This window comes from Conger conger, chromosome 14 (assembly GCF_963514075.1).
Source record: "Conger conger chromosome 14, fConCon1.1, whole genome shotgun sequence".
Lineage (NCBI taxonomy): Eukaryota > Metazoa > Chordata > Actinopteri > Anguilliformes > Congridae > Conger > Conger conger.
Window position 1 is genome coordinate 13,079,087 of NC_083773.1, and position 15,037 is coordinate 13,094,123.

Here is a 15,037-nt window from a genome sequence, read left to right on the forward strand (position 1 = left end):
AGATTGTTATCTTTAAAATGGCATTTTGGTGGATGATAATAAATTAAGATGAAACGTGCCTGTATGAGTGCACTGGTCAAAAGCAGGAGTGGCTTCAGGAATAGGCGTGTAATGTACCTTCAACGGGCTTCACTCGCTAATCCCGCCCACGATTCTCCGGCAAACGGAGCTGGAGACGATCCCACCACAGTTGACTGTATATCGACCCCTCTTTGCATTATGCATGTTCACCAGGGATTCCGCGAGCGATTCCAGATTATGCGCAAAACACCGGTACAGAATCCACCTCTGAAAAGTCGAAGATAATCAAATTTGATGTGGCAGACGCGCGCACTGTGAAGGTTGGAATACAGCACTGAGTCCGACTGACCAAAGCAGGGGCAGAAGGAATACAGTAACAAGAGCTGCTTTCTAACTAAAGCCGACAACCATGCATCTTCTGTTTTGGGGACTTTGGTTTCTAGTATTACTATTCGACTTCTTGAATGTAGTAGCAATAACAGGAGGATCGCAGTTAAATTCAAGAAAAGGTAAAGCAACGCAAACGTGTCTTTTCGGTTTTACAACGAGAGTGAACAGAATGAATGACTTTTTTCACGATTAGCAAGGCACATGACTTGCAACACATTTTAGAGGCAGCGGTCGACTGAATAACCATTTCTCCGTGTGAAACCATCTGTATTGGAAATGTTAAATCGAGTACAGATTTTAAATGTGTCGTGATGTTATTGTATATTGACATTTTTGTTGTTTTTTCTCCCATTTTCAGAAAAACTACTTGAGCAGTTTGGTGCATTTGAGATTGTAACTCCGACGCGAGTGACTGAAGCCGGTGACAAATTCCCTACAAGCGTGCACTTCAAAAGGAAAAAAAGGAGTGTTGTTGATACAGCGAACAACGGTTCAGATCAGTGGACCTCTTCGCACATTCATTATAGAATATCAGCTTTTGGGCAGGACTTCCACCTCAACCTTACACATGAATCCGGATTTATTGCGCCTCTTTACACAGTTACTATACTCGGAGTACCCAGCAGAGATAACCTAACGGATTCTTTACCCGAGGGGGACGTGGAGGAGGACACAGAGTTTCAGCATTGTTTTTACAAAGGACATGTCAATGCAAAAACGGAACACACCGCCGTTATCAGCCTGTGTTCCGGAATGGTAAGTTTATGATCAAACGTCGCCCATATATATCCTTCTGTTGAGTGTACTTGATAATAGTGTGAATTGGACACATGACGCTGTAACCGCGGGCCCGAGAGCCCTATGAGTAATGACAACTCCACAAGGTTGCATGGCATTTTATAAATGGTGTGTGGAAACGCTACATGTTGTGTCCGAGACATATACATGTGTATATTGCATCACTTGTGTATGATTATAAGCACAATATACATGTAATGTATTAACACGAGAAACCTAGAAAACTTTTATTCACACAATCGGTCGCTGCCATTTAACTATACTTTTGAATTTTCTTTGGATTCACCTACGAGCCCGATGTTTCCTGCACATACTAGGCGAATCCACAAACTCAGAAACGAACTGTGCTTGATGACGTCCCACTCACTTGTGGAAGGCAGAATCAGCCTTGGTGACGTCAATGTTGAGTTTTGGCAGCCTAAAAGTACTTGACATCAAATGAGGAGACGTGCGCGCTACGACTTTAAATATGCGTATTTTATAGCATAAGCGTCAAACAAACAGTATTTATTATCAGTAACGGGGATGGATTGGGAAACGTTTCCAAAAAGCTTCACATAGCGTATGTACCCCACATTACTTTACACCGTGCTTTTTACAAAACAGTTGTAACAGGAAATATATGTAGGACATATTATTGAATCAAAGATGATTGGATATCGACGACCCATTCCATAGCTCTATTAAAGTAGATGTACAATTAGCGTGCATTAAAGAATAATATAATTACATATCATGAAATATCCTTACCGTTGTTCCGCATTAGCATACGTACATGCAGATGGCGTAGCGAAGAAACTAACGGACTTTAGCCTATGTCCCTTTTCTTCTTGTCCTGCATGTCCTGGGAAAATATTGTATACCAGAAGCCAACGATATGTTATCACATCCATCAATTTAAACTGTATGTCCACCAGCTCAATGTTACGTGTCCACGATTACTGCGTAGCGTTGGTTTGTTTACCTGCAGATGTTTGTTTGGGAAGTACGCGCGTGGGCGGTTCTTTCTACAGCACTACTTCAAAACCTAGGTTTAAGGAACCAGCCGAAATTGATGTCTAAAATGTAATTATTTAATGCTATTCCCCTGCCGATACTGTGGTGTATAGAATCATCTGGAGTATATTCCCGGAGGTTTTTTTGTTTAATTTGTCGATCATGTGCGCATAATTGTGTGACTGCATTATGGTGGAAGCCAAAAATTATATTGGATATTATACCACCTTAAAATGGTGTGCATAAATACATGACTATGAGACAAAATGCCCAATGCTGCTGTGGGCTCCCATTACCACCAAAACAAATGCGTCATAATCAAGACAACTAACTTCAAACAGGCATATATTTGACGAATTTTACCCCCACCAAGCCCACCCGCAACGAGTAGTATATTTCAGCAAACGACGTTGCCTTTCTTCATTCTTTCAATCTTGCTATTTGTGAAATGTCAAAACACCTAACTAAAACACTGTCTTTAGCCCACCATATACTTTACATTTCTTTTCTATGTACATCCAGGTTAGCTTGGTCCTTAGTTTACCCTGCTGTTTCTGTGACCTCAAAGTTAACTGGTAGCAATATGGTATGTGAAATGTGACACTGAAAAAGACAAAGCTTCCATTTAGCTTGCCAAGAAACAAAATGTATGATAATCATCTCTGCTTGCCATTTTAACTTGGGCTGTATTGCTGTAGCAATCTGCATTAAAGTATATTTCATATCAGGTGTTACCTGAAGCAGTCATTAGACTGGGCATTCAAATGAGTGGAATGTGTTAATGTATTACAGTGTACTTCAGCTGTGTACTTCTTGGTTTAATGTGTATTTTGTTGTTTGTTTTAGCTTGGCACTTTTAGGTCTCCAGAAGGTGAATACTTTGTGGAGCCCCTTCACACCTATAATGGCAAAACTTATGAAGAAGAACGGCACAAACCTCATGTTGTATACAGAAAAGACGCTCCCCAGAAGGACAGCACTGAGGATGGGAATGCATGTGTCACTTCAGGTGAGAAAAATACTTGAGTAAACCTACAGAAGCACACACACACAGACACAGTCACTCATGTGTGCAGGCACACACACACAGACACACACCAGCATGCATACATGCGCACATACACACACAGACACATACCAGCGTGCAGGTATGCCCATGCACACACACACACACACACACACAGAAGCGCATGCACACACACAGACACACACACAAACACACATGCACACAGACGCACACACACACACACACACACACACAGTTGAACACATAAACACACATAGACAAACATTAGACTAGTTTTTTAAAGCTCAGTGTAAAGAATGAACTCTGGTGGAATGCCATCAGACCACTGGCGGGTTCGGAACTGACAGGTCTCCCAGTGTGCGAGTTCTGTGGGCCCCTGAGCCTCACAGGGAGAAGGAGCCAGGGCGGAAACACTGAGCCAATACTCTCTTTTCTCATTCATGTCTCCTGAACAATGACAGTGACATTCACATTGATGTAAAACTTAGTCATCAGGGTCTCTCTATGGTCGTTTATACATGTTAACAACAACTCATGTTTCTCTCCATCATTCTTTCAGAGGGAGAGTTATTCTTTTCATTGTAAAAACATATTTACAATCTCCACTTATCCTGTGTTTCACGCTCGAACCCCACTGCCTATACCGTAGACATTCACGGTTCTCCTCTGAAACATTTGGTGTCACCAGCTGCTTCTTATCACATTTCAGACTACAGCTAAGTGCACTTAGAGTGGGGTTGGCGGAAGGTTGGCTTTAACCTGCTGTCCCTAGGCGCCCCGTCGACCAGCGGAGGTCGCTACAGAGCGATGAAATGTGGGCCCTTTCCGACTAAACCGTCCCATACGCTAGGCGACACAATCGCCATTCGCCCATCACCCTATGAAGCTACTGGGCACGGTCAGCACTGGCATGGTCAGGATTTGATCTGAATCATGAGGTCCATCCATGTACCTCATTCATGTACCTGGTAGCCCAGGGACCACCCAGCAGCCGCAAACTGACATTTTATTGCAGAATTTTTATCCTCTGTGTCGGTTTGGCTAACATGGCACACTTAACTAGGCAATTTTGAAAAAGTTGGTATGGTGCTTAGGGTAAACCTCTTAAACCTCTTTGCAAAAGAAGAGATTAATCCTGATTACTGTCACAGAATGATGATGTTCATGTTCATTTAAAATCAAGCTGCTTTGACTTCAGGTGAATATCAAATAGCTCGTTCATTATTTGACTGATATTTGCCATCAGTGTTCAGCAGAAGTGAATGTATCAAATCGTTTGCTTTTAGAGATCTGGAACAGGAAAGCCATTTTGGGCTGGTTTTATCAGCATCTTAGTTTATTGCCTCAAATTCCTGTTGACTCTTGCTCTTCCTGTAGCCTTTAGATAAGGAAACCTGATATGTAAAATACCATGAAGAAACATTGTGAGCTGTATTGTGAAAAAGTGCTACCAACTTTAAATATTTAAAAGCCATAGCTTTGGAATAAAAACTATCAATGTTATAAATGTAAAACCGGACCTGGTGTGCTGCAGATCCTCAACATTGTCTCTTCACAAATCGGAGCAGTTGGTTTGTGCTTATGTAACTTTCCATCAAGGGTGTATGCATTTTTACAGAAATATTGGAAGAAACTGAATTTATTTGTATACATCAAAATGAATGTTAGAGAAAGAGAGGATTTTATGAAGGGCTTTTGTATTTTTCCTGAAAAAAGTTCTGCTGTTATCACAATCATTTTCAGGAAAGGAGAACAGCTTCACTTTTGTGCAGAAGATGAAGTAATTTTTGATGACTGGTGTTGCATTGCAGTGGTTAAGGGATTGAGTTTTCAGTTGGACAGGAAAGCAGAACAGGGGCAGAAGTATTCCTTTGTTACACATTGGTTTCTCGTCAAGATAAAAATCTGAATTTCAAGCCCCAGTTTCTGCTGTCACTTGAAGCCTGTGTCCACATGGCATTTTCTTCAGGAGAGAAGGCTTTGCTCCATCTTTGCTTGTGGCAGCGTGCCAAGCTCACCTAATATGAACCCCCCTACTCCCCCCTATTTACAAAGCCTCTGGCCCCGGCGCATTTGCCGAGAGGAGCTTTACTGCAGACAAAATGCATACTTGTCTTGTTCTATTCATAGCAATAAACAATGTACAGTAATAGGACCTTTTGTGTAATTACTCGGTCAAACCAAAAGACAAAAGACTAATCAGAGGGGCAAATATTTCTTGGATGCTTTGTTTAAGAGCAAGGCTTTGTTATTCACTCTCCCCAGACACTGATTTCACACTGTCTAGCCTAGTATTACCTGGTGACCACTATAAACCTTCCGGTGCTGAATCAGGCCTGGAAATAAGGATTCCCTCCCCCATTTTTGGCTTTAAAAAAAGTAACACAACTCCCATTATTGTGGGCTCATTTCTCCATGTTTTTTTGTTTTTTCTTAATTTTTTAAAAATATAAATTTGTTTCATTATATCATTTTCAAGTCACAAAACATGTTCATTACATCAAGTTGAGGCACTGGAGACTACATCCATAAATGAAGCGTTTTGATGTGTATATTGATGTGCTGTGTTGACCTCTTCCTCTTTAAGGACACAAGCCCAGGCAGAGGAGACACAGAGATCGGGCGAAGAGGAGGGGTGCTCCCGGCGGTATGCTAGCCGATCTGGAAAGTTTAAGCGCAAGCTTCTCCTCGCATCCTTTCTCCGGGACAGAAAATAAGCAGAGGGCTAATGACAGCAGCGATTCAGGACCGCACAGAAGATCAAAGCGTTTCCTGTCCTATCCACGCTTCGTGGAAGTCATGGTGGTGGCAGACAGCAAAATGGTGGAACATCACGGGAGCAACCTCCAGCACTACATACTCACGCTCATGTCCATTGTAAGTCCTTTTTTCGCTCTGGCGTCTTTAAAAACTGCATTTAGGTCAGTGTGGGACCGTAGGGCAGTACAGTTTCACAACTGACAACAGAGTTACAAGACAAGGCAGACTTTCCTGACGACTTTGATGAATGAGAAAAAATAACCCTAGGCATGCTGCATAGATGGCATACTCTACCTTCTTCAAATAAAACCTGCTCAAGGCTCTTGGCTGTCCATGTAGGGGGTAAGTTGACCTATATTTTGTTTCTGGCAAAGGCAGCATTCCCTGCTGGATCGCAGACTGTAATCAACTTTTCAACAGTCAAATGAGTGATTTTTTTTCAGGTGCTCCAGACTTAATTTAGCGCTGCACTGTTGACAGGAGAAAACAGTGCTTGAACACATGAACATTCTACATTAAAACCTCATTAAGACACGCGTGTTTCAGACACGTTGAGAGATGGCAGCTAAACTGATATCTAATCGTTCGTCCTCTGTCTTTCATTTTAGGTTTCTTCCATCTATAAAGATCCAAGCATTGGGAATTTAATCAATATCGTCATCGTGAAATTGGTTATTATAAATAGTGAACAGGTAAGACGGTACAGTTTTGATAGATACCAAATTAAATCAAAGGAATACACGCACACATGTAACAGTTTTGCCAGAAACTCTAACCCAAAATGGTCCTTTGTCTTTGTCCTTAGGAGGGTCCCGTTATTTCATTTAATGCACAGACCACTTTAAAAAACTTCTGCATATGGCAGCAAACTCAAAACCACCCCGACGAAAGCCACCATTCGCATCACGACACGGCCATCCTCATCACCAGGTACAGTAGCCTGTCTCTGCCTCCTTCTGGGCTGTTCCGTGATAACGGAGTCAGCCCTCTGGCGGGTTTAGAGCTGTCTGAGGTCATGATGCAGCCCCGCTCCCATGGCCTCTCCCCAGAGCCCAATTTAATGAAAAACACGTCTGTGCCAAAGTCAGTAATGCACAAAAAGGACATGTAGGGTCATATCTACCATATTTGCATTGTGGAACATGCAGTACTTGTGGATTCTGTTGTAACAGTATGTGGATTTAAAAGGACAGGCCAACTACTTGCCAGGCGGCATTGTCTTCTAGTCAGAGGTTGGTTCTTGTGCCCCGTGTTAGGGAAAAATGCCCTTCTTAACATTTCACAGGTGAGTATCGTCTGATGAAACAGATCCCAGTAAAAATAACGATAGTTCTACTTGAGTTTAACTTTTGTATTTATTTGCAAAGAAATAACAGAAAGTGAAAATTCTTACCGGCTTTCTGATTTGAATCAGACATAGTAAGAGTCTTATCCACTTTTCCAGAAGGGGGGCCTTTACCAAAACAAAAAGACATGAAGCTGGCCACTAACATTTATCAGTATTTTGTCTTCTGAATACCCCTGGTTGACCTTGCTGTAAGACCGGAATGTGCTAGCTACATTAAGGTCAAAGGCTGTCTGTCTGCTGGGAGAGAGACAGAGAAAGCATAAGAGTAAGCACTTAATTTAGAAAGTGGTCTAATAGTAATAAGGATTAAAAATACAAGGTTATTTTTAATCACGTGATTGTCTTAATGTTAACACACATTGTCAATTAAGAATCAATTAGCCTTACACCCACCATCACTTTTGAGATGGGGAAAGACAGTGCAAGTTTTGTGAATGGAGTAAAGTGAAGGTGACATGTTATGGTGGAGCTATACAGTAGTAGTTCCAAATTCACAATAATTTGCTTAGAGCTATACTCTAGAAGTTCCAAATTCATAATAATTTGCTTAATATTCTGCAGGTTCCATAGTTGAGTAATCAAAATTAGAATTTGTTTTCAGGGCACTCTATGCATTCATGACAGTTTTTCTCCATAGAGAGTAACTTGAGATAAGTACTCAATCACACTTCCAGGCAGAATCATTTCTATGCAGTCTTACATTCATGACTCTCAGGCCACTCTTTGTCAATTCTGACAAGAAGGTATTACACTCTTTCTAAAATTATGCTTTTTTTTGTCTTTTGTGTTCATGGTTGAATATTCAAGTGATTGCCTATAGGGTCTGTAGTTTACAGTGGTTTGTTGATTCAGAAATAAATTAATTCGATCACAATGGCCTTTGTTCCACCACAGACAGGATATCTGTCGGGCCCGAGATAAGTGTGACACTTTAGGTAAGACCCTTTTCCCCCTTATTCAATCATCTACTTTCATTCTTCTTAACACAATTTCTATAAACTTATGCTTTAACAACACATACAGTGTGTATATACTTGGAATAATGTGGTATGATATGCTGTTGAGTGTTACATTGATGATAACATTGATCATAATGATAATTGTGATAATAACAATGATGGAGATGACGACGATGACGATGATGATGGTGATGATGAAGATGATGATGATGACAAACTTCCAAACATGCAGGTCTGGCAGAGTTGGGCACTGTGTGTGATCCTTACAGGAGCTGCAGTATCAGTGAAGACAACGGTCTTAGCACTGCTTTCACCATTGCTCATGAGCTGGGCCATGTGTGAGTACTGTAGCTGTCCTCTCCCTCTCACACACACACACACACACACATATGCATGCATGCACACATGCACACATTCCAAATTTATCAAATTGATGGCTATTTCTTACAGCCAGAAGCATACAGGATGATCTTTCCTGTCAAACAAAATGGATGCGTGATGTATTGCAATGTATTATGTATCGGTCTAAAATTATATAATTCTTATTGTTTATATATTTCAAGGACTCCTAAATGTCCTAAAGTCTAAAGTCCTAAATGTCCTAAAGCTGTATTGTGAAAACAGTATATCTGGAGTTTGGTGCCAAAGGAATTTGTGAAATGAAAAAGAAAATAAATCAGTTATCTTGATCTTCTCTGTTTCTCCCTCAGAAAATAATTAGGTTGGTGATGGCTTTGATTGATGACAGAAAAGCTGTTCCATCATCATTTACGTGTCACGTGACACAAAGGGGGCAGATAAGCCCAGCGTGGCACTCATCGGGGTATGTTTTGTTTTCATTCTGCCCTGCAGGTTTAACATGCCTCACGACGACAGTAACAAATGCAAGGAGGACGGTGTGAAAAACCAGCAGCACGTGATGGCACCGACCTTAAACTACTACACCAACCCCTGGATGTGGTCCAAATGCAGCAGGAAATACATCACAGAGTTCCTCGAGTATGTGGCTGACTGCTTTAACCATGTAGCAGCCTTTGCCCTTTCTTTCTTTAGCCTGAACTCATGAAAGATAGCCGTTCTGCTGGAATGCCGATAGTCTAGCTGGGTCATTCAGCAGCGAGCCCAGTTCCTCTCCCTTTATACTGATGGTTCCTCTCTCTTTATACTGTCTGTCTGTTTTATTATTTAAGAAAAGAAAAAATGTATTTACGTCATTTATTTTATTTTTTCTTAATAGCACAGGGTATGGTGAATGCTTGCTCGATGAGCCCGTATCCAGTTCCTACAGTCTTCCCCAGCAGCTCCCTGGACGCATATACAACGTTAATAAACAGTGTGAACTGATATTTGGGCCCGGAACGCAGGTGTGCCCATATATGGTAAGAGAACTCTGGAGTGTGGTATTAAACTGGCATGCCTTGACTGTCAGAAACATTACATGTCATTTGTTAATTGTTGATATCTGGAATAAATAGGTTGGTTGTAGAATATGCTGAGTTTGTGAATGTTTTAGTTACATAATTAAAGATTTTGTTATATAATCCTGGTTGTGTTTAGATGAAAATCCTTCATTCGGTGTGCTCTGAGATAGATAGAAGAGCGTACTCTGCAGCTATATTTATTGAGGAGCCCTGGTGTGGACGCTCTGTGGAGATAGCAGCGTGTTGTTGATGTTGTCCAGATGCAGTGTCGAAGGCTGTGGTGCACCAGTCCAGAAGGGGCCCAGAAGGGCTGCCGGACTCAGCACATGCCCTGGGCGGACGGAACCGAGTGCTCCCAGGGAAAGGTACTTCCAAATCCCAGAGCGCAGTGCTCAACTCAGAATGAAACTCAGACGCACACTGAAATTCCCTCACTCACATGTGCAATACAAACGCACGCACACACACACACACACGCGCACACACACACGTGATTTTGGTCCCAAAGAACCGTAATTCCAGGCCTCCAAGCACTATCCAGAACACATAACCATACCATACAAACATAACTAAAAAACATGCACACACATATGCATGCATGCACACACATATGTTAGTGTGCCACATTAGTTGCTGGTATTCTCACTATGTTGTCTTGGCAGAGCTTAGCTGTGCCGCAATATTGTGAGAGGTTTCACTGTTACACAGGCAGAGATAAATTAGACAAAAACCAAACACAAAGGAAACCCCTAAAACATGATCAGCAAAACTTTAATAGTAAAACCGTGTTATTTTGGCAAATGAGTCATTTCTCTTTACTCCCCATCTCCTTTGTGCACGCAGCTGCTTGGATGGGTCTCAGCATTGCTGTTAAGTCTTTGGAATGCTGTCTAGAAAAGAAAATCTGGAAATGAAAAAGCCAGACAAAAATGTAATGACTTTAAATTGCTGTATGAATACATAACTGAACACGGGTGATGCACTTGTCACTTGGTGTAAATCCCACCATTTGTTGAAGCAGTTTTAGCCTGTGGAAGGAAAGATTTGTTTGCCCCAAAGCCTGTATTATTATCAAGCAATAATAGGCTTATGGCAACTGTGAATGGAGACTTGTGGAGATTTCCATATCCATTACTGGTTTAGCGTAGCTTTTAATTAGCACCATTCAATCTTCCACTTCCTGCTTGCTTTGTGACATGAAAGGTTTGGCTGCCGAGCTCCAGTGCTCCCCGACACACACATGTCTAAGACCCGGTTTGTTTACACATTGTATTTCTGTTCAGAACCTATGTTTGCCATTTCAGATATGGATATCACAGTTAAATATGGTGACCAGCATTACATTCGCTTATCCCTCACCCTTGTGTACCAGCCAGTCACTACCTCTAGAAATAATGAATGTTTTTTGTTATTTTCTTCTTGCATGTATTGCTTAATAACTCCCAGGTTTGTATATTTCAGATACGGGCGTGGAGTGTGGAGTGTAGTATCGTGTTTCTCAACCTTATCTGTCCATTTTGTTGGTCTCTCCTAACAGCACTGCAAGCATGGCCTGTGTATCACCAGGGAACATGATCCCACCCCCATTGAGGGGGCGTGGGGGGTGTGGAGCCCATTCGGAACCTGCTCACGGACTTGTGGCGGGGGCATCAAGATGGCTGTGCGAGAATGCAACCGGCCCGTGTAAGCAGGCCTTTTTAAGTCACGCATTCCAGTTCAGCGCTGTATCCCTAACCCGCGGTTCTCAATGTACCTTGATAAACATTTGAGTGTAACTGCCCAGAGAATGCCTCACACAAAAAAGCTTCAAACACCACTGTGTTGTAATAGTTCTGGAATGAAAAGCCACTGCAGTAACAGGGCTAAAGTGAGCGAAAGGGAACCGGGGTGATTTATCTATTCATCTGCAGGAGAAATGAGGCAATTTTAGCAAACTAGTCTCTTCCCGTTCCTGACACAGGCCCAGAAATGGCGGAAAGTACTGCGTGGGCCGCAGGATGAAGTTCCGCTCCTGCAACTCTGAGCCCTGCTCCAGACAGAAGAAGGACTTCAGGGAGGAGCAGTGTGGTGCCTTCGATGGCCGGCACTTCAACATCAATGGTCTACCTCCAAACGTGCGCTGGGTCCCCAAGTACAGCGGAAGTAAGGTCCTTTAGAGTCCCTGGGCCTGGGTGCTGGTTCATGGTTTATTTAGCGCTAATTTCCTCACCTGTGTCCCCCTCTTTTCAGTTCTAATGAAGGGCCAGTGCAAGCTGTTCTGTGTTCTCTAGGCACCATGGTTATACAGTATGTAATTGCACATTGTAGCCCTGCTGAAAAAAACAGCTCAAGCTAGGTTTTGAAACAGCTGGTTGACCAACTCAAGCTATGTTTTGAAACTGCTGGTAGCAGGTAGTTTCAAGCTGGTCATAGCTGGATTGTACACCACAGATTGGAATTGTTTTCATGGTACAGGTTGTTTAGAATTTAGTTTAAATGGTTTATGATAATATATATAAAACATCAAACAGACTTTTCTTAGCGCTGATTTCCTGGCCTGTGCCTCCTCTCGTCAGTTCTGATGAAGGACCGGTGCAAGCTGTTCTGCAGGGTGGCCGGGAGCACGGCCTACTACCAGCTCAGGGACAGAGTGACGGACGGGACCCCCTGCGGACCAGACACCAACGACATCTGTGTCCAGGGCCTCTGCAGGGTATGAGCCTCCATAAATCTGCCAGCCAGCCACAAGACACGTCTCCACACCTGAAAGCGTGTCCCAATTTAACTGCTTTGCGTATTCACCTTCCTGCTTGTTCTACACGTGTACTGCACACAGACAGATCTATGCTGTACAAAGAAGCAGTCCTCTCTCACTGTCCTTATTGGTGTTTAAAAGCACATAGTGAAGCTGACTTTGAGGTTCCTCTGCTGTTACATTCCTGTAGGGGGAGAAGCATCTGGAAAACCAGAAATAAAACATACCCTACTGAAAAAAAACAGCTCGGGCTAGGGTTTGCAACAGCTGGTAACTTTGGCCAGGACCAGTTCAGACCAGCTCCATACTCAACATGGTTTGACCTGCTCAAGCTACGTTTTGAAACAACTGGTAGCTGGTCATTTCAAGCTGGTCAGAGCTGGATTGTTCACTAGGCTACTCAAACTGATATTTTGGTTTAAGAGAGTTAAGTTTTGTGTCATGTAAAGACGGAAGAACACAAACTGAGCCCCGTGTTTTTTGTGGCAGTAAGTCTGATGCTTTCCCTCTGTTCACAGCAAGCAGGATGTGACCATGTGCTGAACTCCAAAGCACGGAGAGACAAGTGCGGAGTGTGCGGGGGTGACAACTCCTCGTGCAAGACTGTAGCAGGCACATTCAACATTGTTCACTATGGTTAGTGAAGCCTATGGCACTTTAAAGAAGTGTGTTTTCCGGAGAGAATGACTTCCAAACTGGCCTCTTAATGTTTTGTCACGGTTAACATTGTTACACTGGAATTTTCATGCTTCTGTTTTCAGGATATAACGTTGTCGTGCGTATTCCCAGTGGTGCTACAAATATTGACGTGCGACAGCATAGCTACTCAGGGAAGCCAGAGGACGATAACTACCTCGGTAAGAAACATGAAAGCAAACCGCCTCCTTTGCTCGCTCTCAACATGCTTTGACCAGCTCAAGCTATGTTTTGAAACTGCTGCTAGCTGGTAGTTTCAAGCTGGTCATAGCTGAATTTTACACCTCAGATTGGAATTGTTTTCATGGTAGAGGTTATTTATAATTTAGTTTGAATGGTTTATGGTTCAAATATAAAGCATCAAACTGACGTGTATAGTCCTAGATTGTCTTGTGGTCGTTTATATCCCAATTTTCATGGTAGTGTTTGTTGCATTCAAACGGGTGCATAACCTTGTCATTAAAACTCTTTACAGTCCACCAGGTGAGAGAAATTAAAGTTGGGGTATTGTTGGGATACTATCGTGTTGTACAGACATGAAAACTTGCACTGCCAGAGTAAAACCTTTTGTTGGTGACAAATCTTGAAGGAGAGTAGGGTTTAAAAGTGGAGGAGCCTTGCAGCCAGCACTATGGAGGCCTGAGGATCACCTTGATGGTGCTTGGAGCTCACGTGTGAACGTGTTAATGACACCCATCGAGGACCTCCGCCTCTGTGTAGTTTTAGTAAAGCCTGGAAGATGCAGGTCCACGAGATAGCGTGGGACAGGGCAATGTAGCTGCATTACTGTGATGTGTGAAACGGCGAGGAAACTAACTCAGGAAATTAGCTACATAATCGCATTAGTGTGAATTTGTGCAGCAGACTAACGATGAACAGGAAGCTGCTGGATGCCAGATTACTTCACGCCAATTAGGTACATCTTTATCGCAAACCGCTACAGATGTGTAGCAGCATTACTACATCTGTGGTGAACTTTTCCAGTTTTAGTTTGAATCCATATGAAGGAGACCTCAATGGATGAAGAGATTGTAACAAAAATGTAACACATTTATTTTCCTTTACACATGGTATAGTTACATAGTTATACTTATCATCTGTGTGTCATATACAGTTGGGAAACATTCACAACCATAAAACACACGTTTCTGAATCTTCCTTTAGTTCCTGAAATTCAAGAAAATAATAAACATGATGTAGACAGTTCGGTTGGAGTTTACAATGTGTGCAGCCTACAGACATAATAAAGTGTACATATACATGTATGTTTGGTTGTTTTCATTATAACACTGTTTGTTGTTGTTTTGCAGCCATTTCCAACAGCCGGGGGGAGTACCTGCTCAATGGGGAGTTTGTGGTCAGCATGTTTAAAAGGGAAATTAAGGTCGGAGAAGCTATATTAGAATACAGCGGCTCTGACCACGTCATTGAGAGAATTAACTGCACTGACAGAATAGACGAGGAGATCGTCATCCAGGTAACCTTTCTCCAGCACCACCCCTGATCACCTTGATGCTTTAATATCACCCTATGAATGACTTTATTACTTTTTCATTACTCACCTTTTTTTTTACGACAGAAAGATTAAAGACTGTGAAAGTGATAAACCATATAATTATCTGAGAAATGTTAAATGTTATAATCTTGAAATGTTGTACTTTATAAACACCATAACCAGGTCCTCTGTTCTCTCCAGGTGCTTTCCGTGGGTAACCTGTATAACCCAGATGTCAGGTTCAGCTACAACATTCCTATTGAGGACAAGCCGCAGCAGTTCTTATGGGATGCCTATGGCCAATGGCAGGAGTGCAGTAGGCTATGCCAAGGTATGTGATGGAAGGTGTAATAAAATGCAGTGCAAATAGTCATGAAAACCCACCCATCCAA

The 15,037-nt window shown here is 42.3% G+C and overlaps 1 protein-coding gene across 1 annotated transcript in view; it reads left to right on the top strand.

The window, feature by feature from the left end:
* Positions 1-227: 227 nt before the first annotated feature.
* adamts9 (ADAM metallopeptidase with thrombospondin type 1 motif, 9) overlaps positions 228-15,037 on the top strand; it is a 53,980-nt gene continuing 39,170 nt past the window's right edge. Inside the window, exons 1-18 of the mRNA XM_061219441.1 lie at positions 228-530; positions 770-1,167; positions 3,052-3,214; positions 5,820-6,109; positions 6,601-6,684; positions 6,798-6,922; positions 8,235-8,275; positions 8,532-8,637; positions 9,152-9,298; positions 9,537-9,678; positions 9,981-10,085; positions 11,258-11,403; positions 11,681-11,862; positions 12,276-12,412; positions 12,973-13,090; positions 13,216-13,311; positions 14,461-14,627; positions 14,847-14,976. Of these exons, the coding sequence (XP_061075425.1) occupies positions 431-530; positions 770-1,167; positions 3,052-3,214; positions 5,820-6,109; positions 6,601-6,684; positions 6,798-6,922; positions 8,235-8,275; positions 8,532-8,637; positions 9,152-9,298; positions 9,537-9,678; positions 9,981-10,085; positions 11,258-11,403; positions 11,681-11,862; positions 12,276-12,412; positions 12,973-13,090; positions 13,216-13,311; positions 14,461-14,627; positions 14,847-14,976 (2,677 nt within the window). The 5' untranslated portion in view covers positions 228-430. The remainder of the gene's footprint in view (positions 531-769; positions 1,168-3,051; positions 3,215-5,819; positions 6,110-6,600; positions 6,685-6,797; positions 6,923-8,234; positions 8,276-8,531; positions 8,638-9,151; positions 9,299-9,536; positions 9,679-9,980; positions 10,086-11,257; positions 11,404-11,680; positions 11,863-12,275; positions 12,413-12,972; positions 13,091-13,215; positions 13,312-14,460; positions 14,628-14,846; positions 14,977-15,037) is intronic.